Here is a 26,128-nt window from a genome sequence, read left to right as displayed (position 1 = left end):
TGCCAAGGCACACCCAATCTGTCCACATGGTGCCTATCATCTAGACTGCAGCCCTGGTTGGCCACCCAATCCATACTGACAAGAAGGTGTCTTCTAGAAGGGTGGGAGGGAGATGCAAGAGGGAGGGATATGGGGATATATGTATAAGTATAGCTGATTCACTTTGTTATAAAACAGAAACTAATGCACCATTGTAAAGCAATTATACTCCAATAACGATGTTTAAAAAAAAAAGACTGGCACTTCTAAATTTTAAAAATTTATGTATATCTATTATGACAACAAAAGGGGTATAATTTGTGCCATGGAGAACTTTAGTGGTGCAAGATTCTAACAGCAGCATACACCCACCAGCTCCATGTTAGCTGTTTTTTCTTTTCAATGTGACTTGCAGGAATAAACTATGGTCCAACATTCAAAAAAAAAAAGAAATATATAGCAATGTATAGACATATACATTATGAGCATTTCTGTTTTATAGCTATTCAAAAACAACGATTACAATGATAAGTGTCAAATTGGGTCCATCAAGCCTCTATCATTAATGTACCAATGTAATACCACTTATTGGCTTCTTTTGAAATAAAACTAGTAAAGAAAATTTTTAAAAAAACAAAAACAAGAAGGTGTCTTACCTGAATAATACATATTTACCCAAATGCCTATTGGATGTCTCGATCTGGAATTCCCACAATGAATTTGCGTTAAGAGTCTCCAACGGATCTCAATACCTAAGTCCCAAGCCTGCCCCACCTGGAGTGTAACTGCTTCTGAGTTTAGGGCACCACCATCCACACAAACCAGAAATAGGGTGTAGGGGCAGGGCATGGGGGGCCCTCATGGTCCTTCCCACTTCTCCTTCATGCCTTAGGGCCTGGAGGTCCCATCAATTCCACCGGTTAAAACTATCCCATCCTACCTGCTCACACTGCCCCTGATCCGGTCCAGACCCTCATTATCTCCCACCAGGGCTCTTACCTGGGTCTTCTCTGGTCTCTTTGCCCCAACTCCTGCCCCTCCAATGCACCTTCCATTCTTCATAGTGATCCTAATACCCAAACTGCTTAGCATGACATCAAAAATATTCTTGTGGATGACTGTAAGTGTACCCCTCACTGGCCTTCTCTCACCCTCATACTTTATACTCCATAAAAAATAAACCACTTAGCAGTCCCCAAACAAACCATGCTAGTTCATATAATTATATTTTCTATGTGCTGGGAAGGTCTTGAGCACTCTTTCAATTTGAATTTCCCTTTCCCTGTTACAAGGATAACTTCCCGAAAAAAACAAAACCCTACTTCCTTAGGTGTCTAGCATTCTAACATATCACTTTGTCCCTTATAAAGATTGTTGTCCATCAGGTGTCCCCCCCAGCCTAAGTCCCCTTCAGAAAAACAGACCTAGAGATTCCACGCTTCCACTACAGGCGGCTCAGGTTCCATCCCTGGTCAGGGAACTAAGATCCTACAATGCCGCGTGGTGTAGGCAAAATAAATTTTTTTTAATTAAAAAAAAAAAGAACAACAGAGACACAACATATCACTGTGCCCACAGCTGGAGAGAAACACTAATGGAAAAAGAGTCATACAGACACAATAGACAGGAAACCCAGAGGCAAGGAAAAGCAAAGATTATCAGAACCCCCAGGAAACAGACTCATGCTATCTGGGTGACAGGTGAAGAAGATTACTTTTGGTCCTAGATTTATATCACTCTGTATAATGAAGCATAACTAGTGTCATCCCATTGTGGTTAAGAGCATGGATCCAGAGCCAGACTGCCATGGTTTGAATTTTGTCTCTGGTTACTTACCATCTGGGTCTTTGGGCAAGATCCTTACCCTTTCTGAGTTTCAGTTTCCTCATGTGAAAAATGGGTTGTTGTGGGAATGTAAAGAGTTAATATATGGAAAGCACTATGGCATATTGTAGGTGCATAAAAGTGCTAGTTATTATGATGTTCATAAGGTGAAGTCAAAAAAGAACCTAAGGGACTTCCCTGGTGGTGCAGTGGTTAAGAATCCACCTGCCAATTCAGGAGACAAGGGTTCGATCCCTGGTCCGGGAAGATCCCACATGCCGCAGAGCAACTAAGCCCATGCGCCACAACTACTGAGTCTGTGCTCTAGAGCCCGTGAGCCACAACTACTGAGCCCGTGAGCCCCAACTATTGAGCCCACATACCACAACTACTGAACCCATGCCGCAACTACTGAAGCCCGTGCACCTAGAGCCCATGCTCTGCAACAAGAGAAGCCACTGCAATGAAAAGCCCACGCACCCCAACGAAGAGTAGCCCCCACTCACCACAACTAGAGAAAGCCCGTGTGCAGCAACGAAGACCCAAAGCAGCCAAAGTAAAAAAAAAAAATCTAAAAGGTTCATATATTGGGGGGGAAAAACCCCAGTACCTATATCCATAGATTAAGTCAGCCACAAGGCTCAACATTCCAACTCTGAAATTTTAAACCATCTCTCCCTTTATCCCAAAATAACTCAAAGATCCAGGTTCTTAGATCCCCCAACACAGATGCCTGAATCTTGGTTTCCTCAACTCCCTCTAACATGGGACTTAAGCCATGAAGTTTTTGTAACTTCAATATGGCTTCAGGACAAGTCCTGGAAACCTAATTCTTCTTAGGTGTCTCGCTTTCCTCTCTTAAAGGTGATTAGGATAGTGCTTCCTCACCTTAGAAATGACTAATGAGAAATGAGAGATAATTAGGGTTTTCTACTTAACACTTTCACTAGGTTTCCTTAAGACTAAATAATAATAATACACAATAAACTCTCTATTTATAAACAATAAAGAGACCAATTAGAGCAAATGCCAGAGAAAATATGGGTACTGTGATATGCTCACACTATTTTCACCTTTTGCTGTAAGCGTTGACTTGTTACCCTTTACCTTCCTACAAGCAGCTTTCACAATCTACCCTTCCCACCAGGATGGGGACTCAGGTAATAATAATAGCCATGATTTATTGAGAACTTACTGAATGATAAGACTTTTGCATACATTACTGTAGCTGGCTAAGAGCTGTCTCTCAAAATCCATTCTCCCCTTCTCCCACCATGGTGAGCCACATTTGACCATGTGGGTGAGGACATAGAGCAGCTGCCCCCGGTGCTGTGGATGGCGGAGCTGCCTCACCCACTTGGGTCCCTGGACAACCCCATGGAGCACAACCTGCCCTGCACAGTTACCAGAGAGGAACAACCTCCAACTGAGGCATCTTTTTATTATAGCACCTAAGTATCTTAGTTAATCCCTAAAATACATGGGGAAAGAATGGTATTAGTAACTACTACCTCATAGGGTTACTGTGATGATGAAATGAGAGGCTGAAGGTGGAGTCCTTAAAGTAAACGTTTGTAGTACTATTATTACCCCCATTTTACAGATGAGGAAGTGGTAAGTCAAATGTCGGAGACCATACAGTTAATAATTGGTAAGTCAGGATCGGAACTCAGACATCCATCCCCAGAGCTGATTTTGTAATCCCCATGCTGTTCTGCTTCAAGGGGGATAAGATGAGATAATATTGGGCGAGGGGTCATACAGCGTGCAGATCAGAGGTTTGGAGCTCAGTCTGAATCCTGGCCTGCAACTCACTGCTAACGTGATCCTGGGAATACATGAAGGACCTGGCTGAGTGCCAGGGTTGTGCTCAGGAGAGCACCATGGTTGACAGCATGGACCGTGAAGGCCAATGGACGTCCAATTCTGCTCTGCTACTAACAGATTTGTGATTTAGGCGCAGGCCCGGTTTTCTCATGTGTAAAATGAGTGCTGCCACCGATATCATGGGACTGTAGTGAAGGTTAAAGGTAACATGTACAAAGAACTTATGACAGAGCCAGGCACAACTCAGCATTCAATAATGCAGGTATCAGGAGGAAGCAGGGGAGAGCTGGGACCTCCTGCCCCTCCTCTGCCTGCTCCACCACTTCTTTTTTGTGGACCCTGAGAATCATAACCAACATTTGTGCAACTTTCCACCCTGGAGAAGAGCACATCATCATCTCTTCACCACAAGCCTGGGAGGGAGCTAAAGGCAGGAACGATTATAATTCTCACTTGGCAGATAGGAAACCGAGGCACAGTATTCCCATGGTCACGTTCGCGGTGAGTGGCAGGCCAGGATTCAGACTGAGCTCCCAACCTCTGATCCGCACGCTGTATGGCCCCTCACCCAGCTACCTCTCCTCCCAAAACGTTCCAGGTCAGAGAAGTGTTTTCTCCATGAATGAATGAATGAATACACTTTAAATTTTTTAAATTAATTTGACAAATGAAAAGAGGGTGACAATCGTACAAAGGTTAAACCTAGGTCCCACCTTGCCGTAGCTCTGGGTCCTTGGCCCACAGACTGAGGGACCTGTGCGTCCCTCAGTTTCCCAATCATTAAAATAAGGATTCACCCCCTTTGCAAGATTCCGTGGGCATCAAATAAAGCACTGTGTAGCTGGCACATATTAGGTTTCTATAAACGGAAACAACAACAACAACAACAACCGCTAACGGTTGTTTCTGGAGCAATTCAATACCTGCCAGGCACTGAGGGAGACTCTACCGCGGGGCGGGGCGGGGCGGGGCAGCAGTCGTCTGGGGAAGTGAAAGAGGAGCCCGTTTGGCCGATTAGAGAAATGAGCCGCCAAGAACAGGCATTCCTCTACCCCTGTGAGCTGCCTTTCCAGCCGGGGCTCCGGACGCCGGCACCCGCAGACGGCGCGCCCCAGGTTCCACCTGCCAAGCGGTAGGCGCGCCGGACGAGCCCTGCGCCCACCACTCCCGAAGCGAGCCCCAGCGCCCCCTGCTTGCTCTGGGGAGGTGCCGCCGCCAGAGTTCGAGAGGATGAGCCCAGCCAGGGCCAGGAGTCGGGACGCAGGCCTCCCGACTTCTCTGGGAAAGGAGGGATGGAAATGTTTTCGGATCGCGAGCTCAGCACGAGAACCCCGTCGCAACGGGAAGAAATAGACCCCACCGGCGCCTCCCCCAACTCGGCTCCCGCTTCCCCGCCCCCCCCGGCACCGTCCTCCCTCCTCACCCCCACTCCAACTCCCTACCTGCCAAAGTGCCCCACGCTGTCAAAAACCAGCTCCAAGTTGCCGGACCCCACGCTGCCGCACCCCATGCTGCCGCCGTGCCCCGCGCTCCTCAGCCGGACGCGTGAGGCTCGCCTAGAGCCGGGGGCTGCGGGCACAGCGCCCAGCCCAGCCCAGCCCAGCCCAGCCCAGCCCAGCCCAACCCAACCCAACCCGGCCCCCGCCCGCCGCGCCTCGGCCCGCCCCGGCTTCTGCGTCCACCGCGCGTCAAAGTGCTCGAGCCGCGCGCGGGGCCAGGCTTTGTTCCTCTCTCTTCCCATCGAGCGAGTCCCCGCCGCCGCGGCCTCTTTCCCAGTGCGCTGTGCTCCCGGAGCCCCACTAGCACGGTGCGCCCAGCCCCGCCACTTCCCGCGGCCTCCCCGCCGCCCCATCAGACCCTGGACACTCACCACGTCCGTTTGGGTCGACGCTCGAGAGAAGCGCCGGTGCCTGGGTAAAGGTTGTCGCCCGACAGCCCAAGGCGGGAATGCGGAGGCCGGGGTTCGGTCTGGAGGCGCGCGCCTTACAACCATGGCTCTCAAACTTGTGCTTGAGTCTGCCCCAGCACTTGGTTTTATATGCACATTTCTGGACTCCACTCTTGGGCACAAATATCACTTTCTCAGAGAAGTCCACCCTTTTGAGGGCCACGACAGGGATGTACAAGAGCAGGGCATAGAGAATGGATTCTGATGACCCTGAGAAGTGGCAGGATCTTGCAGAGCTGTGTGAAATATCTTATGTTAACCAAAGGGCAAAGGGAACTCCCTGGGTAGAAACTTAAGCAGAATAGTGAAAATAGCAAACTTGTACTCGAAGAGGATTTGAAAAAGAGGAAAGCACATCTCCCAAAGTACTTCCCTTACCTACTTGTCACAAAGCCTGAAATAACACCATTAATGATTTATATATTTTTGCTATGAATAATTCTATTTTCTTTTGAAATGCAAATGCTCCTGGAATGATTAATCCATTAAGTAATAAACAATTTGGAATGGATTTTTTTTAATTAGGTAGATTCTTACTAACTAGAAAGTCTTAAGGTTGGAAATGCTGGGGAGGTACGCGTGGTGGGGGGAGGGGGGGAGATATGGGGAAAGTTGAACTTTTATCTGCTATTCTAATTACACCAAATAGAAATGGCACAACATAGATAAAATGGACAAATTCCCTGAAAGACGCAAACTACCAACACCCACTCAAGAAAAAAACAGATAACCAGAATAGCCCTATATCTATTAAAGAAATTGAATGTGTAGTTAAAAACCTTCCCACAAAGAAAACCCCAGGCCCAAACATTTAAGGAAGAAATAATACTGATTCTGCACATACACTTCAAGAAAACTGAAGAGTAGGGAATACCTCCCAGCTCATTCTATGGGCCAGTATTATCCTGATACCAGAACCAGGCAAAGACATAAGAAAACCACAGACCAGTATACCCCATGAAGATAGACATAAAAAATTCTTAACAAAAGTTTAGCAGATTGAATGCATCTTTATATAAAAAGGACAATACATCATGACCAAGTAAGGTTTATCCCAAGAAAGCAAGAGTGGTTTAACATCTGAAAATCAATCAATGAAATTCATCATACTAACAAACTAAAAAAGAAAAACCATATGATTATCTCAATAGATGCAAAAAAAAGCATTTGACAAAAAACCTAACATCCTTTCATAATAAAGACACTCAACAAACTAGGAATAGAAGGTATTATGATCTGTTTCTGTCCGTAGAACACTTCTGACATGAAATGTGTGGGGTTTTTGCTCATACCAACAACCAATTCTCCAACTCTCCAAATACCAGCTGGGTTACCTAAATGTAATTCAAATCTGACACTAACTATTGGAGTTAGCATCAGATCCCACAAGTTGAGGGCTCAGTCCCACAATACTGTCCCCTATTTCAGATGCCAATCGCAAGTCCGAGGCTTCCCGTAATTCTGATAAACTGACAAAAATCAGGGTTCCCACTACCCCCTCCTCAGGTTCAATAATTTGCTAGAACAGCTCATAGAATTCAGGAAAACACTTTACTTACATTTACCTGTTTATTATAAAAGGTATTATAAAGGCTACAGATGAACAGCCAGATGAAGAGATACACAGGGCGAGGTACGGAGGAAGGAGCACGGAAGGCACGCCACCTTTCCAGCACCCCATATGTTCACCAACCCAGAAGCTCTCTCAATCTCAATGGAGGTTACATTACACAGGCATGGTTGATTAAATCATTGGCCATTGGTGATTAACTCACTCTCCAGCCCCTCTCCCTTCCTGGGAGGTCAGAAAGTAGGGCTGAAAGTTCCAACTCTCTAATGCCTGCCTTGGTCTTTCTAGAAACCAGCCCCCATTTTTAAGTTATCTAGGGGCCTCCAACCACCTGTCATCTTATTACCATACCAGAAAGACACCTTTATCACTCTAGAGATTCTAGAGATTCTAAGGGTCTTAGAAGCTCTTGTGTCAGGAATTGGGAATTAAGACCAAATATGATAACAAAAGATCCTCCTATCACCCCTATCACTCAGGAACTTACAAGGGCTTTAGGAGCTCTGTGTCAGGAACTGAGAATTAAGACCGAATATGTATTTCTTATTATATCACAATATCACAGAAGGGAATTTCCTCAATCTGATAAAAGTCATCAACAAAAAACTCATAGCTAATAGCATACTTAATGTCTGAAAGACTGAACGCTTTCTCCGTAAGATCAGGAATAAAATAAGGATGTCCACTCTCACTGCCACTATATTGTACTGGGGGTTCAGGCAAGAAAAGAGAAAAAGAAGAAGTTCTCCAGATTGGAAAGGAAGAAGTAAAACTGTCTGTATTCACAGATGATATGATAATCTATATAGAAAATCTGATGGAGTTTACAAAAAAAAAAACCAACCTATTAGAATAAGTGACTTTGGCAAAGTTGCATGATAACAAGATTAATATACAACAAATTAATTGTATGTCTATATGCTAGCAATGAACAACTGGAAATTGAAATTTAAAAAAAAACATTTTAATAGCACTGAAAATATAAATATTTAGGGATAAATCTAACAAAAAAATGTGCAAGATATATCACTAAAATCTAGGTATGTGCATGTATTCTGCAACTTGATTTTTCCTCTGAATATTTGTTTGTGAAATTCATGCATACTAATATGTGTAGCTCTAGTTCATTTCTTTTTCATTGTTATTTAGTACTCCATTGTTCCAACAAACCACAATTTACTTAACCATTTTCTAATTGATGGACATGCAGATTGTATTCAGATTTTTACTACAGCAATACTGCTGTAAACAGTCCCTATGTACATATATTGGAGTTTTTCTAAGGTATATACCTAGGAATGGAGTTGTTGTGTTGTAAGGCACATACATCAACTATTAAATATTGCTGAATTGCTTTCCAAAGTGGTCATACCAATTTGCCTTCCAACCGGGAGGCTATAAAATTTCCCCACACCTTTGTCACAATACTTGTTTCATCAGACCCTTAAACATTAGTCAGTTTCAGAGATGTGAAATGGTATTATGTTGGAGTTTAAATATGCATTTCCCTAATTAGTACTGAGGTTGTACATCTTTTCATATCTTCATTGATCGTTTGGTTTTTCTTTCCTGAGAATTGCCTATTCATATTTTTGCACATATTTCTATTAGGTTATTTTTATTTATTTTGATTTGTAAGTGCTTTTTGCATATTCCAGATACCTTTGTCAGTTAAGCATTAGGAATAATTGTATTTTCAATCTCTTTGTGGTGTTTTTTGATGATCAGAAGTGGTATTTTTTTATTTTAATTAAGTCAAATCCATAAATATTTTCCTTTATAGTTTGTGATTTTGTATTTTGTTTTAAATATTTTGTTTTTCCATGAGGTCACAAAAATATTCTATTTTCTTCTAAAAGTTTTAGTCTTTGGCTTTTCTTATTTAGGTCTTAAAGCCACTGGAACAGATTATTTGATTTGAGGTAAAGATCCAATTTTGGTTTTTTCCATACATGTAAAAAATTGTCCCAGCACCATTTATTGAATATATTCCATCCTTTTCTCTGCATTTTCACCTCTGTCATCTATACAGTTTCTATTTACATGTGGGTTTGTTCTGGACTCTCTAAATCTGTTCCGTTGGTCTATTTACTTTTTCCTGTGCCCATGTGTCTTTATCATTTAGTTTTATGCATCTGCTCCAATCTTTTACTACTACTTCTCCAAAATAGCTCTTATCAAAGTCACCATGATCTCCATATTGCCAAATTCCATGGTCAGTTTTCAACCTTTATTTTACTCAATGTCCACTGTTAAAAAATAATTTTAAAAGGTAAAATCATGACTCACATACAAATATACAATGAACACGTCAATGATTTTATTTTATTTTTTAAATTTATTTATTTTATTTATTTTTGGCTGCGTTGGGTCTTCGTTGCTGTGTGCGGGCTTTCTCTAATTGTGGCGAGCGGGGGCTACTCTTTTGTTGCGGTGCATGGGCTTCTCATTGTGGTGGCTTCTCTTGTTGCAGAGCATGGGCTCTAGGTGCGCGGGCTTCAGTAGTTGTGGCTCACGGGCTCTAGAGCGCAGGCTCAGCAGTTGTGGTGCACGGGCTTAGTTGCTCTGCGGCATGTGGGATCTTCCCAGACCAGAGCTCGAACCCGTGTCCCCTGCATTGGCAGGTGGATTCTTAGCCACTGAGCCACCAGAGAAGCCCCTCTTTTAGTAATTGTTCTTTTTTTTTTTCCCCTTTTAATTTATTTATTTATTTATTTATGGCTGTGTTGGGTCTTCGTTTCTGTGCGAGGGCTTTCTCTAGCTGTGGCAAGCGGGGGCCACTCTTCATCGCGGTGCGCGGGCCTCTCACTGTCGCGGCCTCTCCCGCTGCGGGGCACAGGCCCCAGACGCGCAGGCTCAGCAATTGTGGCTCACTGGCCGAGTTGCTCCGCGGCATGTGGGATCCTCCCAGACCAGGGCACGAACCCGTGTCCCCTGCATTAGCAGGCAGACTCCCAACCACTGCGCCACCAGGGAAGCCCGAGAAGCCCCTCTTTTAATCATTAATTAATGAGGGAACTAATAAGATGTTACAATCAGTTCAAAGAAGAATTCAATGAAGCCCAAGTATTAAAGCAATAAGGAATGCTAGAACAGATTTACAAATAGATGCAGAACTGGTCTATCCACAGGGTAATTGCATTCCACCAATGCAATCAATTGCATTCCACAGGATGCAATTCATTTCTGTGGACAAGAATCATTGGTTATGATCAGTTTTCTACAACTTAAAAAGCTATAAAATAGCTCAAAGACAATGAAAGATGAAGATAATCCTAAAGGGTATACTAGACAGACATTCTTTTTGGCAGGCGGGGGGGCGGGCGCTCATTTCAAAATCTTTCACAGTGTTTACTGGCACCACAATATCATATTGTCCTTCTTGAAACATCTTCCTTTGCTTCTGTGCCAGCCCAGTCTCTTGATTTTCCTCTTACTTTGCCACTTTCTGTATCTCAGTCTCTTCGATCCTCCTCTTCTTCCCATTTTCTCTATATGTTGGAGTGCCCCACGGCTCTGAGCTTTCTCTTCTCTTTTTACACTCTCCCTAGTAGCATCATCTAGTCCAAGAGCTGGTAAACTACAGTCCATGGGCCAAATCTGGCCTGCCACTTGCTTCTACAAATAAAGTTTTATTGGAACATAGTCATGCTCATTCATTCATAGATTACCTACAGCCGCTTTCATACTACAGTGGCAGACTTAAGTAGCTATGAACGACTGTATGACCCACAAAGCCTAAAATATTTACTATCTGGCCCTTCTGTTTGCCCTTCTGATGGCAAACAGAAAAAAGCATACCAAACCGTGATCTAGTCCTATGGCTTTCAAAACTTACATTAATGACTCCCAAATTTATATGTCCAAGCTGACCTCACCCCAGCACTTCAGACTTGTTAATACCACTACCTTCTCCATGTCTCCATCACCTATCTAAAAGGCACCTCAAACTTACCATGGCTACCCTCAATCCTGCTTCTCTCCAGAACTTCCCACCTCAGTAAATGGTACCACTTTTACCCAGTTGCTTAGGCCAAAACCCTTGGTGTCTTCTTTTACTCCTCTCCCGTTTTCACACTCCACATTCTTTTCCATCAGAAAATTCTAGTTGCTCGGCCTTTATAATAGAGCTTGATTCTGAACACTTCTCTCCACCCCCACTGCTAACCTCTTTATCCAAACCGTCATCCCTTGCTAGATTACGCAACATCCTCCTAACTGGTCCCCTTGCTTCCTCCCTTGCCCCACACAGCAGGCAAGCGTTCCTGAAAAATATAATTCAAGTTGACACTTCCAGATGGGACCAAAGTGAGGTGGCGGGGCAGGGGCTGACCCCTCCCGCAGCAGCCATGGTGTATACTGGCTTCACGGTGCCTCTCGTCGTGATGAGTGCATTCTAGGGCTTCCTCGGCTTCCTGGTGCCCTGGGTTCATCCCTAAGGGTCCCAGCTGGGGAGTTAGCACCATTGTCATCGCCATGTTGGTAACCTATTCAGTTTGCTGCTATCTCTTTTGGCTGATTGCAGTTCTGGCCCAACTTAACCCTCTCTTTGGACCACGGTTGAAAAATGAAACCATCTGGTAGGTACCTCAAGCATCATTGGCCTTGAGGAAGAAGACCTGCTCGCCAGGGCTCAGTCATTGAGGTCACGAAGAGAACTCCTCTAGATGCAAAAGCACCTCCGTACCCAGACCACCTTCCCTGACTTGCCCACATTGGCCATCAGCTGCCTTAAACATTCACACCACATTTGAATATCTTATTCTAGAATGCAGTATTTTTTCCTGTCTCCTTCTTTACATTTTGATGAATGATGTGCCTATTTAATCTAAACTGTGCTGCCTCCACAAAATGTTTATGTACTCTTCCGAGATAGAAAGTGCCGTTCTTCTGAGAAATAATGTTACTATCTCCTTGGATCCTGTGGATTTGAAGGTGGCTCCTGCCTGCTCACAACATGAGAATGAGTGAAGTGTTTGAAAACTGTTACACACAGTAAGACTCCAGTGGGGCAGTCAGTAGGAGAATATGTTCAGAGGGAAAATCTGTCTCACCAGAATTATACCAAAGTATATTTTCAGGATGAATTTCTTATTTCTGCCATCTTTTGGAATAAATAATTTTTCTGCTTTCTATGGGAAAAAAATGTATATATATATATATATATATATAATTCAGATCATGACACTCCCTTGCTCAGCAGCTTCCTAGCACACTTAGAATAAAATCAAAGTCCTTCCATGACCCTGGTTGCTTCTCTGACTCATCTCCTACCTCTCTTTCTCAACCACTCTTCACTCCAGCCACACTGGCCTCCTAGCTCATTCCTCTAACACAGCAAACACACCCCGGTCCCTGCACTTTACACTTGCTATTCCCTCTACCTCAAAACTTCTTTTTTTTTTTTTTGCACTTTGACTTTCTGTTTATTTTTCAATTTAAGATTATGTCCCAAATAAAACAGCCACAACAATAAAACCAAACAGGGAATTCCCTGGTGATCCAGTGGTTAGGACTCCATGCTGTCACTGCCAAAGGCCTGGGTTTGATTCCTGGTTGGGGAACTAAAATCCCACAAGCCGCAAAGCACGGCCAAAACCAAAAACAAAACAACAACAGCAAAAAAAAAAAAAAAAAAAAAAAAAAAAATCACACCCCGCCTGCCACAGTCTGGAAACTTTCCTGTAACTTTTATTTTCCCTGCTTTACTGAGATATAATTGACATATAACGTTGTGTAATTTTAAGGTGTACAATGTGATGATTTGATATATGTATAAATGGCAAAATTATTACTGTAGTAAGGTTAGGAAACACATCCATCACCTCACATAGTTTTTTGGTGAAAACTTTTAAGATCTACTCTCTTAGCAACTTTCAAGTATACAATACAATATTGTTAACTGTATTCATCATGCTGTACATTAGCTCCCCATAATTTATTCATCTTATAACTGGTAATTTTACCCTTTGACCAGCTTCACCCTTTTTCCCTACCCCTACCCCCACCCCCTTCCCCTGGTAACCACAAATCTAGTCTCTGTTTCTGAGTTCAATTTCCTCTACCTGAGACCTCTTTCCCCAAGAGCCATATGGCCGGTTCCTTACGTCAGTCAGGTCACTGTTCAAATGTTGCCTCTTCTAAGAAGATTTCTCTGCTCCTCCTCAAGTATCAGTCTTCATCACTCTCTAGCCCCTTACCATGCCACCTTGTTTTATTTTTCTTCAACCTAATATATATATATAACTACTATATCATATATATATATAGTATCACTACTATAGAATATAAGCTCCATGAGGGCAGGAACTTTGACATATAGCAGGTGTGCTGAATGACTGAATACAGTAAGTATGTGTTGAATGACTGAATGGACATAATCCAAACATAGGGAATAATGAAACAAAATTTAAGCAGTTTCCTAAGGGCACCAGTTTCTCCACAAATGAATGGAAGAAACCTAAAAGGGCCTGGCTCAAACACTACCCACCACTCAGACAAGTCTTGGGTTCTCCTAAAGAGGAGCCCACTAACAGCACACTTTCCATCTTAGAAATACAATGAGGTCATTTTAACACAAATACAGTGCAGATGTATTTCTGCCAGTGGGTGGAAGGGACATGGGCAGACAGGCAGGGGATAAAGGAAGTGGCCTAAGAGAAAACAATGTTCGTGCATCCTTCTAAATCTAAGAGTAGTTGTTAGATTGGGTGACTTAGGGTCCCTGGCATGTGAGAAAATATTCTGATGCCCTGTGGTCCCACAGCCTCCAGATCCCAGCCCTCATCCCAATGTGGACTGTCTTGTTCAATGTGGACCATCAACCATGCAAAGATAGATGGTTTCTGTTCTCATCACCTACCTACAGACTCCCCCAGCCCATTGCTCTCCCATAATTCTAGCCCCTTATCCCAGCTCTCTACTGGACAACTCCACCCATCACACCTCAGATTACCAGAATGACCTCTCTAAAATTCCCATGTAAATAGACCATGCCATCAGTAAAATCCTTCCATGGCCCCCTGGCTTTCAGAATTAAGTTTCATCTCCTCAGCATGGCCTCCAAGGCCTCCCAGGACTGGATCCCTGCTTACCTCTCAAGCATCACTTCCAGTCATGTCCCTCTTCTCCAGAATTGTAAGGTTCCATTGGTCCCCATCTTCCCTCTTCCTTCCCCCCCACCTCTATCCTGCTGCTTCCAACTCTCTTTCATTTCCTCAAGCAGCTGTAATTGGTCATTTGCTGTAGAAGCCTGGGAGAAGGTTTAAGGGAGTGGATATTTGTAAGATTGGTCCTTCACTTAATAAATACGTATTTTACTTGTGTCTGCTCTGTATGAGGAGGCAACATGAGTAGAAGATATGATCCCTTACATAAAAACTTTAGATAGAGAGATAGATAGATAGATAGATAGATAGATAGATAGATAGATAGATAGAGATATATGCTGTATGCCAGATACTAAGACCTTAACGTTGGTTATCTCATTTACTTCTCACAGCTCTCTAAATCAATGCTGTTCTCATCTCCGTACTCAGATAAGAAAAATGAAACACCCAGAGAACAAGCAATCTGTTTAAGGTTGCCCAAGCTTGAGAGTTACAGAGCCAGGTTCCAACCCAGCCCTGTACACTCTAAAGCTACCACTCATGACCACAGCACTGGCACCGCTTGTTACAAAACGTGTGGGTTTTGCAGAGCTACCGTTGAAATGACTGGAGCGGAAATCTGGTGACTTCAAACCACCAGTCCCCTCAACCTCCATAAGAAATGCCCACAAGTTACTGTGCAGTAAGCCCTGGAAGACACCCATGTGGCCCCGTGTTCAAGTCAAAGTCTTTAAAACTCAAAGGAGGAAGTAATTTCTTCTGGGTGGGGTAACCTCAAAGGCCTCCAGAAGGATTTGATATTTGATTTCAGATTTGAAGGATAAGTATATATTGCCAGGCAGAGGTGGGGTAGGGAGCATGCTCAGGTGGAGAAAATAGCCTGAGTAAAGATCCAGATGTAAAAAGTCAGGACCTGTGTGAGGCCATAGTGTGCAGCACATCAGCAGATGGGATGGGAGCAGGCGTGCGTTGCACTCAGCCTCCTGCCTGGCACACAGGAAATACTGGGCATGTTTTCCCGAAGGGCCTTAGAACACACCGTAAGAGCTCTGTAGTCGGACGCCTGGTCGTAAATATCTCCGCGTTAAAAGCTGCGAGACCTCGGGCAAGTCACATCCCTCTGGTGTCACTGCCTCATCAAAATGATTGAAAGTGACAGTCCTACTTCACCGGGCCGTGGTAAGGGTCTAATGAGTTAAGTCCTGTAAAGTGCTCTAGTCATTGTTTCAGTTGCAAATAACAGCGAGCCTAACTCAAACAAGCTTAAGTAAGGAACGGACTTTTTCACTCATTATGGTAAAAGGCCAGACGTACAACTAACTGCCTTCGTGGTGGGATCCAGAGGGACAAACAATGTCATCAGGTTTCCCCCTCTCTCTCATTCTCCATCTCTTCTCCTCTCTGCTCTTCTCTGCTTTTCTGTGTAGATTTCAACCCCAGAAGAAGAGACAAACCCACTCTCTCCCGTACCTGCAAGTCAAATTTCCTAAAGCTGGGCTTGGAGATGGGGGAGAGTAGAATGCTCTGATTGGCTGGCCTGCGGCTTGGGGTGGAAGAATGCTCTGATTGGCTGGTCTGTGTCACATGCTCAGCTCTCGTCAATGGCCACCCGACAGGGTCTCACAAACCGGGGGACAAACACCTTTCCTGGATAGAGATTCCAACTAGACAAACAACATTTAGAAGCTTTTAACAGCGTGCCTGGCCCTTGGTAAGTGTTTACTAATAGCTAATGCTATGAAGATAGGCCAAAAAGGATAAGTTAGGGCCACATGCATGGGGCCTTGAATTTTAAGCTAAAGCTAGCAAGCTTTAGTTAAAGGGCTGTGGGGAGCCGCCAAGGCTTTGTCCAATGTGGTGAACAAAGTATGTTTTAGAAAGATTGGTCTGATAATGGGGGTGTGACAGAGGGTAGAGAAGTTGGTGGTAGGAAGGTCAGCCGGGAAGCTGATAAATTGGTCAGCTGGGAGGCTGATATATTCCGATCTCAGTGTTCAGGATCCCGGTTAAAGATGTGATAGAAGAACAGAATGAAGGGGATTCCCACTTAAAAGGCAGAGAAGGAAGAATGGCTGGCTTTGGCAACTGGCTGCCTGGGGAGGGCACATAAATGTGAGGAGGTGAGAAGTCCCTGAGGTTACAAACCTGGCTGACTGGGAAGATGGTGGCCTGGCCACTCGGGCTCCTCTCTTTCCTCCTTCCTCTTTTCATCTTCACCCTCCCTCCCCACTCTCTTTAGGGAACTATGCAATTTTCTCTTATCCTAGACAGCACAGTCTTTCTCTGGTGCATTTCACTTGCACACCCACCAAGGGATCTACCTGGAGCAGCTTTAAAAGGATTGATTTATAAACAAATGCAATGTGGTAAGAAAGACTCAGGTGAATGCAGTGTTCCCCCCTTACCGTAAAAGAAAACAAGCAAACAAGAGGGAATTTGTAAAATGGGCAAAAGATTTGGAATAACCTGTCTCTTTTAAGAACATGAAATGAATTAGAGTTTTGGCTAGGAGCCCAGAGTATTGTGTCTGTGTTAGAAATGTAAAGAGTGTAGCAGAAGATGGATTTCACCCACTTCAGGAGAGAGGTACAAGAGGTCTGTGTGTGTGTGTGTGTGTGTCTGTCTGTCTGTCTGTCTGTCTGTGTTTACAGGTCTGTAAGTGAGCTAAATGAGAACCACTGACATGTCAGAGGCAGATGTATGTCAGAGTTATACTGACCCAAGTGGTCAAAAATTGAGGAGCAAACGTGAGGAAGGGAAGAGAGAGACTTTCTAGTTCTACTTCCGAAGTGCGTTTCTGGGATGTTAAGGGGAGGCTTGCACAATGCGGTGTCTCAAAGCCATCTGGTAGCAACCTGTCCCTGTTCCAGGAGCCGTCACCCACGACTCCAGCTGGCCCAGGCAGTAGCCTTGATGGATTTCTTCTTTTAATCAATGATGAAAATTTTGTCTTTGTCTTTCACTTGTAACCTGGGTGTGTTACTGGCTCTTGTGAAAACTTCAAGAGGGATTCCAATCCCCTACTCCATAATCTGGGAAGTAAAACTAAGTATAAAACAACTGAAGAAGTTATGGCATGGTCGGTTATTTGTGTCACTTTCCATCTTCTTTCATAATATAACCCCTTAAATAAAGGACCACATAGGGATGGCAGAGGAGCCAGTTAGAAGGAGCCTATGACCCCAACAATCTGGCACAGACCTGAACAAGGGAATGACAAATGATGTTATCCAAAAGAGGTTGAAAGGCCCCTGTGCCCCAAAGTTTCTCTCTGAGAATCTGCTGCAGACAACTCACTGCACCTTGCGTCCCACTTTAAGGGGAAGTCTTTTCTCCTGAGAGCACTGGCCCTCCCTTTCTTTATACCAAACACCTGCTCATCCTTCCTAGTTCAACTTCAGCGATGTGCCTCTCCTGTGAAGCTTTTGCTGATCCCCACTCCCAACTCTCCATCCTCCCATCTATCTCTCTCTCCAGCATGGAGCTGACAATGTGGCTAGGTACTTATCTTCTCCAATGGCTGCCAGACCCCAAGAGGGCAGGAGCCTCATCTTTTCAATTTTGCATCCCAGCACCGTACACTGTAGTAGGGGCTCAAAAGATGAAGAAACAAATATGATGCAGTGGAAAGGTCACTGAACCTGGAGTTAAGTGATCATGTCAAACAGGCTCCTTGGCTGATGATCTTGGACAAGAGACCCAGCTCTTTCGAGCCTCAGTTTCCTCATCTGACAAGAAAAACAATCCCCTCTCCCCTTTTCACACATCCCAGTTTTTCCATGGAACAAATGAAATAAGGTATTTAGCAGAGCAGGTATTTAGGAAGAAAATCTGAGGAGACACTGGTCCAGCCCACTCATTTTACAGATGATAAAACCGAGCCTTAAAACTTTGTTTTTTACCAAAATTTACTATCCTTAGTCCCATTCCTCTAGGAGCTTGCTCTTGGAATCTGACCTGGAGGTAGGAACCTAATAAATTCATTTTTTCAGGAGTTAATAATGGTTGTTCAGAGTGTGAGAGTACCTCTCTTAGAAATATTTGCATTTCTCTTAAGAGGTTTACAGTAGTAAGATTTCTTTCAGGTCTTTGAACAGACTAGTAGAGAGGTATTTTGGATGGGATGGTTTCCAAGTCTTTCCCAATTTGCATGATATAAATAACTGTCTCTTTGTATACTGTCTTGCACTGATATTTGGAGAAAAACTACATTAATGTTGATCTCCCACAGGTGTCCCATGCCCCAAAGTCTGGAGGACCCGCCTTTTTAAAATATGAAAACTAGAAATCTCAGAACCCTGAAGTCACAAAAGCAGTAAACATCTTCAAAGAGATGAAAAAATAATCATGACACATTGTAAAGAATCTTTAAATAGAAGTAAGGAAATCTGAGGCCCAGGTCTCACCCTAGCAAGTTATGTGAAATTGGTTAACTCAGGCTTTTTGAGCATTCCCCCCTCTCCAGTATTTTAATACTATTTAGTGTGTGTGTGTGTGTGTGTGTGTGTACATAGGTCAAAATTCAAAAGGTATTGTGGGGGACTTCCCTGGCAGTCCAGTGGTTAAGACTTTGCCTTCCAATGCAGGGGGTGCAGGTTCGATCCCTGGTCCGAGAGCTAAGATCCCACATGCCTCACGGCCAAAAAAAGCCCAAAACATAAAAAACAGAAGCAGTGCTCGCTTCAGCAGCACATATACTAAAATTGGGACAATACAGAGAAGATTAGCATGACCCCTGCACAAGGATGACACGCAAATTCATGAAGCGTTCCATATTTTTTTTTCCTTCCCCAGGTGATGGTGTAATTCAGTAACGGGTGCAAAGGCAAAACTGCTGCGGTCCTTGTAGACCATTCAGGGCCTAGACTGGCCCTTTGTGCTGCCCTTTGGACCTTGTGAGGATTGGGGTGGGGGTCCTTTCCTTACCTCCTAGAAGTGATGAGTTTCAATTCTGTCTCAGTCGTCAGCCTCAGGTGTGACCTTTCTGTACAATCATTTCCTCTGAGGTTTGAGGATAAAAATAAGTTAAGGAGAAAGGGGGTTTTAATCTTCAGGAAATTAAGAGTTAAATACAGCAGAAGCTGGAAGGAAAATATTAGGGAAGTAGAGATAAAACCGTACATTTTTTGAAAAGCACCAGGTAATTCAGCATATTCCTAATCCTTTATTATTAGTGTATATAAGATCGTTTATGTACATAATTAATATATAATCAATTTGTCATATTTTTCAAGATAGAGGGTTTGAGATGTATAGTAATGGGCAAGAATCATCCATAAACTATTGGGACCTGAATGGGGTTTGTCACGTGCATGAAATGTTGTTAAATGCTTATGAGAAGTGTTGCTATTTTATTCACCAGTTCAATCAGTGAGTGACTTGATCAGCCAGTTCTAAAACCCATGTGAGCTGGGTGCTGGCGAGATGTGGAGAATTCAGATGTTACTCTTCGGTTCTTTACCTTTGTTTAAGGGATTTAGTTCCTTCCCCATGGGCTGAAAATCTTCAAGGGGGCATCTTGGCAGACTTCTCTGTTTCCTCCTTTTTGCAGTCTCTGTTTTTTCAGCAAGCAAACTACTTTAAGCCATTTCAAGATAATGAGCATTAAGTATGTCAGTTTTTCTGCTTTGTCTCATTTGGATCTCTCTGTTGTGTTTGTTAAAATGTAATGTTTTACCAGGGTAGTTTATTTCTTCTTTTTACACTTTCTGGTGGAAAGTGCCTTGAAACAAATAAAATGTGAGAATATTCTGGTAAAAAAAAAAAGAAGAAGAAGAAGCAATATTGTAACAAATTCAACAGAGACTTTAAAAATGGTCCACATCAAAAAAAAATTAAAAAGAAAAGGTATTGTGATATTATAGGAAATATATATTTGGTCTTTATGTCCCCCTCCATGCCCTTCTTGATACAGAACTCCTAAAACCCTTGGAATTTTCTGAGTGACAGAGTGTCTTTTGTTATTCATAACAAGCCCCTTTCAACCATGTCTGAGTCTGTGCTAATGAGGTGATTCTCGGTGGACCTTTAGATAGCTTCAGGATCAGGAGTGGTCTCCAAAAAGACCAAGCCTTGATTAGAGGGTTGGAACTTTCAGTCCCACCCCCCAACCACTGGGGAGGGGTGAGGAGAGGGGATAGAGATGGAGTTCAATCACCAATGGCCAGTGATTTGATCAATCGTACCCTTGCAATGAAGTCTCCATAAACATCCCTAAACAGGGTTTGGGGAGCTTCCAGGTTGGTGAACACATCCACATGTTGGAAGGATGAAGCGCCCCAACTCCACAGGGACAGATGCTTTTGCACTCAGGACCCGTCTGGACCTCGCCTATGTGCCTCTTCATTTGGCTGTTCATTTGCCTCTTTTATACTAAACCAGTAAATGTTTTCCTGAGTTCTGTGAGCCATTTTAGCAAATTATCGTACCTGAGGAAGGGGTCATGGGAACCCCCAATTTATAGCTGGTTGGTCAGAATTACTGGTGGCCCAGGAGTTGTGATTGGCATCTGAAGTGGGGGCAGCCTTGTGGGACTGAGCCCTTTAACTTGTGGGATCTGACACTAACTCCAGGTAGATAGTATCAGAATTGAATCAAATTGTTGGACATCCAGCTGGTGTTGGGGAATTACAGAGGTATAAAGAGCAAACAATGAAAAATCACCTTTACTGTCCTATCCCCTAGCTCCTGTTTCCCTCCTTGGGCCAAGAGACAGCTGCTATTATCAGTTACTTAGTGCTATGGACTGAATTGTATCCCCCCCTCCCAAATTCATATGTTGAAGCCTTAAGTCCCCCCACCTCAATGTGATGGTATCTTGAGATGGAGACCTTGGGAGGTAGTTAGGTTTTGATGAGGTCATAAGAGTAGAGCCCCCATAATGGGATTAGATTAGTGCCCTTATAAGAAGAGATACCAGAGAGCTTACTCCCTCTCCACCATATGAGCACACAGGGAGAAGAGAGCCATCTTCAGCCAGGAAGAGAGTCCTCGCCAGGACCTGAGCACGCTAACACCCTGATCCCAGACTTCCAGCCTCCAGAACAGTGAGAAAATTCATTTCTGTTCTTTAAACTATCTAGTCTGTGGCATCTAGTCTAGTTGCAGACTGACCTAAGATACTGGGGATCCACTCAGAAATATTTTATGCATAAACAAGCAAAAATAAATATATTTCTATTAGTTTCCTTACTTTTTTCACACAAATGGTTCTGCACCTTGCTGTACTCTATCTTGAAGAATAATCCAAGTCACTACATCTCTTTTTTCAATAGTTGCATGACATTTTTTCCATTGTATGAATATACAGTAGTTCATTTAACCAAACTTCTGTTGCTGAACATTTAGATTGTTTCCAGTCTTTTGCAATTACAAATTATACTACAATGAATAACTTTGCACATATACCATTTGCACATATGAGAGCTAGTTGTTGGCTAATTTCCTAGAAATGATTGCTGGGTGGAAGTATATTCGTATCTATAATCTTGATAGTTATTGTCAAATTGCCCTTCAGAGTCATTGTGCCAATTTACACTCCATTCAGTATGTGTAATAATGTTTATTTTTCCCTCACTTTCACTTGCATAGTATGTTAGCAAACTTATGAGATTTGCCAAATTGACATATAAAATGTTCTTTATAGTTTTTCTTCTTTTTTTGCATTTTCTTATTATGTGTGAGATTGAGTATCTTTTCATATATTTAAGAGCCTTCTGTGTTTTCCTTCAACAGTTCACATCCTTTTTTAGTTGTAGGTATTTTTCTTATTGTTTTGTAGGAGCTCTTTATTATAACAGGAAAATAAAACGTATGCGTGATAAGAATTGCAAATTCCCCCCAGTTTATTTGTATGTTGACTTTCCTTATGGTAATTCTTTTCATACTGAACTTTTTCATTTTTATATAGTTCAATTTATCAAACTTTTTTTCAAGCCTTCCAGGTTTCATATCATACTTAGAAAATTCTCCTACTCCAAGATGAAAATATATCCATACTCTTTTCTACTTCTCTTTACTTCTTATAGTTAAGTCTTTGACCCACCTGAAATTTATTTGGTGTAACGTATGAAGTATGGGTCCAACTTAGTTTATTTCCAGAGAGTTACCCAATTTGTCCCAATGCCATTGACTGAAAAATTTATTTTTCCTCCTCTTATTTGAAATGCACCTTTATCATATACCAGAACAACAGTAAATGTCATATACTATGTCATATATAAGCTTTGGGGTCGAGTCCAGGACTTTATACTCTGTTCCACTGAACTGCTTATCATATGCTAACACTGCACTGTGTAAATTGTTTTGACTTTAAATGTTTTAATAACTGGGTTGGTTTTCCCCTCTTCTTTTTTATAATTATCCTGGCTCTCCTTGCCCATTTATTTTTCATATTAACTTGAGAGGTATCTTAATTGGTCTCAAAAAAGTTCCTTACAGTATTTTTACTGAGATTGCCTTAAAGTAAGGAAAGTTTTTTTGTTTGTTTGTTTTTTAAACCTTTTGTTTTTGTTTTTTTGTCTTTTTTAAAAAAATAAATGTATTTATTTTTGGCTGCGTTGGGTCTTCGTTGATACACGCGGGCTTTCTCTAGTTGTGGCAAGCGGGGGCTACTCTTTGTTGTGGTGCGCGGGCTTCTCATTGCGGTGGCTTCTCTTGTTGTGGAGCATGGGCTCTAGGAGCGCGGGCTTCAGTAGTTGTGGCACACGGGCTCAGTAGTTGTGGCTTGTGGGCTCTGAAGCGCAGGCTTAGTAGTTGTGGTGCACGGGCTTAGTTGCTCTGTGGCATGTGGGATCTTCCCGGACCAGGGCTCGAACCCATGTCCCCTGCATTGGCAGGTGGATTCTTAACCACTGCGCCACCAGGGAAGCCCAAGTAAGGAAAGTTTACTTGACTCCGATGTTGAGTCTTTTTACTCAAAAGCAGAATATGCCTTTCCATTTGTCCACATTCTCTTTTGTATCCCTCAGTGGTGTTTTAAGTTTTTCTTTAATTAGAACTTCCATATTTCTTTTCAGTTTAATTTATTTTTTCAGTTACAATGCAAGTAAGGTCTTCCGTTACGTCCTGTAATTGATTATTGTTTTTTATTTAAAAGACTGTTTTTTTAAAATAAATTTATTTACTTATTTATTTTCGGCTGTGTTGGGTCTTCGTTGCTGTACGTGGGCTTTCTCTAGTTGTGGCAAGCGGGGACTACTCTTCTTTGCAGTGCATGGGCTTCTCATTTCTCATTGCAGTAGCTTCTCTTTGTCGTGGAGCATGGGCCCTAGGCACGCAGGCTTCAGTAGTTGTGGCTAGCAGGCTCAGTAGTTGTGGCACACGGGCTTAGTTGCTCCGTGGCATGTGGGATCTTCCCGGACCAGGGATCGAATCCTTGTCCCCTGCATTGGCAGGTGGATTCTTAACCACTGCATCACCAGGAAAGTCCCAAAAGACTGTTTCATTCTGTTGGGTTTTTGTTTTTGTTTTTTAACAAGCCAAATTACTTCCCATATTGTTTGACATCATTTTTCATGTGACTCAAACTTTCTAGGTATAGCATTACCTCATCTGCAGATAGTGATTGTTAGCTCTTCTTTTACAAAAAATATATATACCTCTAGTTTCTCTTTTATCTAATTGAATTAGTTAGTACCTGCAGAATAATGTTAAATAATTGCAGTGTTACTAGACATCCTTGCCTTGTTTCTGATTTTAATGGAAATGTGTATTGTTTCTCCATTAAGCTCAATGCTGGCTCTTAGACTGAGATAGATATATTTAACCATTTTAAGAAAGTATCCACCTATTGCTAGTTTACTGCATCTTTACCAAGAATGGATATTGAATTTTATCAAATGCCTTCTTAGTACCTGTTGGAAAGATAATATTAATTTTCTCCTATCATAATAATAGATTCCCAAATACTGAATGGTGCTTGCATTCCTGGAATTCCTAATTGTTAATGTTATTATTCTTGTCATGTGCTACTGAAATCTGTTTGCTAATACTTATGTTGGATTGCTGTATTGATATTCATAAGTGAGACTGCTCTATAGTTTTCTTGTGCAATAATTGTATATTTTTATCAGTGTTATCTTAGCTTCATTTAAATAATTTGGATACTTTATTTCTCTTTCTTTATTCTGGAACAGTTTAAATAGCATTAGAATCATCTGAATCTTTCATAAAATTCCTCTTTTTTTTTTCAATTCCTTGCTTTACCAACTTTTTCAGTTAATCAACCATCTATTGGTCACAGCTGCCTCAGATAAAAATGTTTTTATTATTTCTAAGTTTTATAAACACACATTACCCTCATAAACATAAGGATATTAAAATATCATTAAAATAAGGAAATAACCATAGAAATGTGCAAATGTCTATATGCAGAATTTTTCAATACAGTGTTACTTAGAGGCAAAAGATGAAGCAACTTAAAGGCTAAATGTTCACAGGGGACTGGTTAAATTATGGTGTTTTCTACATAGTAAAATACTCTGCAGCTATTAAAAATGATGTTTTGGTATGGGAAAATAAGACTTTTTTATTGATGTATAGTTGATTTACAATATTGTATTAGTTTCAGATGTGTAGCATAGTGATTCAGTTATTTTTTTTGCAGATTATGTTTCATTATGGATTATTACAAGATATTGAATATAATTCCCTGTGCTATACAGTAAATTCTTGTTGCTTATCTATTTTATGTGTAGTAGTTTTTATCTGTTAACCCCATGCCCCTAATTTGTCCCTCCCCCACCCTTTGGCAACCATAAGTTTGTTTTCTATGTCTGTGAGTCTGTTTCTGTTTTGTATATAGATTCATTTCTATTACTTTTTAGATTCTACATATAAGTGATATCATAGGATATTTGTCTTTCTCTGTCTGACTTACTTCACTTAGTATGATAATCTCTAGGTCCATCCATGTTGCTGCAAATGGCAATATTCCATTCTTTTCATGGCTGAGTAATATTCCATTGTATATAAATACCACATCTTATTAAGCCTGTTGTCTCTTGATAAGCACTTGGGTTGCTTCCATGTCTTGGCTATTCTAAATAGTGCTGCTGTGAACATCAGGGCGCATGTATTTTTTTGAATTAGCATTTTTGTTCCTCCTGGATACATACCCAGGAGTGTATTGCTGGATCATATGGTAGCTCTAATTTTATTTTTTTAAGGAACCTCCGTATTGTTTTCCATAGTGACTGTACCAATTTACATTCCCAGTATAAGAGGGCTCCCTTTTCTCCACACCCTGTCCAGCATTTATTATTTGTAGACTTTTTGATGATGGCTATTCTGACAGGTGTGAGGTGATAACTCATTGTGGTTTTGATTTGCATTTCTCTAATAATTACTGATGTTGAACATCTTTTCATGTGCCTATTGGCCATCTGTATGTCTTCTTTGGAGAAATGTCTTTTTAGCTCTTCTGCCCATTTTTTGATTGGGTTGTTTGTTTTTTCAGTATTGATTTGTATGAGCTGTTTGTGTATTTTGGATATTAATCCCATGTCAGTCACATCGCTTACAAATATTTTCTCCCAGTTTGTAGGTTGTCTTTTCATTTTGTTCATGGTTTCCTTTGCTATGCAAAAGCTTTTAAGTTTGATTAGGTTCCATTTGTTTATTTTTCCTTTTATTTCTTTTGCCTTGGGAGACTGATCTAAGAAAATCTTGCTACAATTTATGTCACAGAATGTTTTGCCTATGTTCTCTTCCAGGATTTTTATGGTATCATGTCTTATATTTAAGTCTTTAAGCCATTTTGAGTTTATTTTTGTATATGGTGTGAGGAAGTGTTCTAATTTCATTGATTTACATGAAGTTGTCCAGCTTTCCCACTTGTTGAAGAGACTGCCTTTTCTCCATTGTATATTC

At 42.0% G+C, this 26,128-nt stretch overlaps 1 protein-coding gene, 1 non-coding gene and 1 pseudogene across 2 annotated transcripts in view; 2 read left to right on the top strand and 1 right to left on the bottom strand.

The window, feature by feature from the left end:
* Window positions 1-5,197, bottom strand: part of SLC22A16 (solute carrier family 22 member 16) — a 32,655-nt gene extending 27,458 nt beyond the window's left edge. Inside the window, exon 1 of the mRNA XM_036870946.1 lies at window positions 5,073-5,197. Coding sequence (XP_036726841.1) covers window positions 5,073-5,140 — 68 coding nt within the window. The 5' untranslated portion in view covers window positions 5,141-5,197. The remainder of the gene's footprint in view (window positions 1-5,072) is intronic.
* A 6,300-nt stretch (window positions 5,198-11,497) lies between these two features.
* LOC118905441 lies at window positions 11,498-11,757 on the top strand (annotated as a pseudogene).
* Window positions 11,758-18,930: 7,173 nt separating this feature from the next.
* LOC118905547 lies at window positions 18,931-19,037 on the top strand. Its single transcript, XR_005022253.1, has one exon. It is a non-coding gene; the product is annotated as a U6 spliceosomal RNA (small nuclear RNA).
* Window positions 19,038-26,128: the final 7,091 nt, after the last annotated feature.

The sequence above is a fragment of the Balaenoptera musculus genome, chromosome 12 (genome assembly GCF_009873245.2).
Source record: "Balaenoptera musculus isolate JJ_BM4_2016_0621 chromosome 12, mBalMus1.pri.v3, whole genome shotgun sequence".
Lineage (NCBI taxonomy): Eukaryota > Metazoa > Chordata > Mammalia > Artiodactyla > Balaenopteridae > Balaenoptera > Balaenoptera musculus.
The sequence above is the reverse complement of the archived record's forward strand: the minus strand, read 5'-3'. Positions and strand labels throughout refer to the sequence as shown.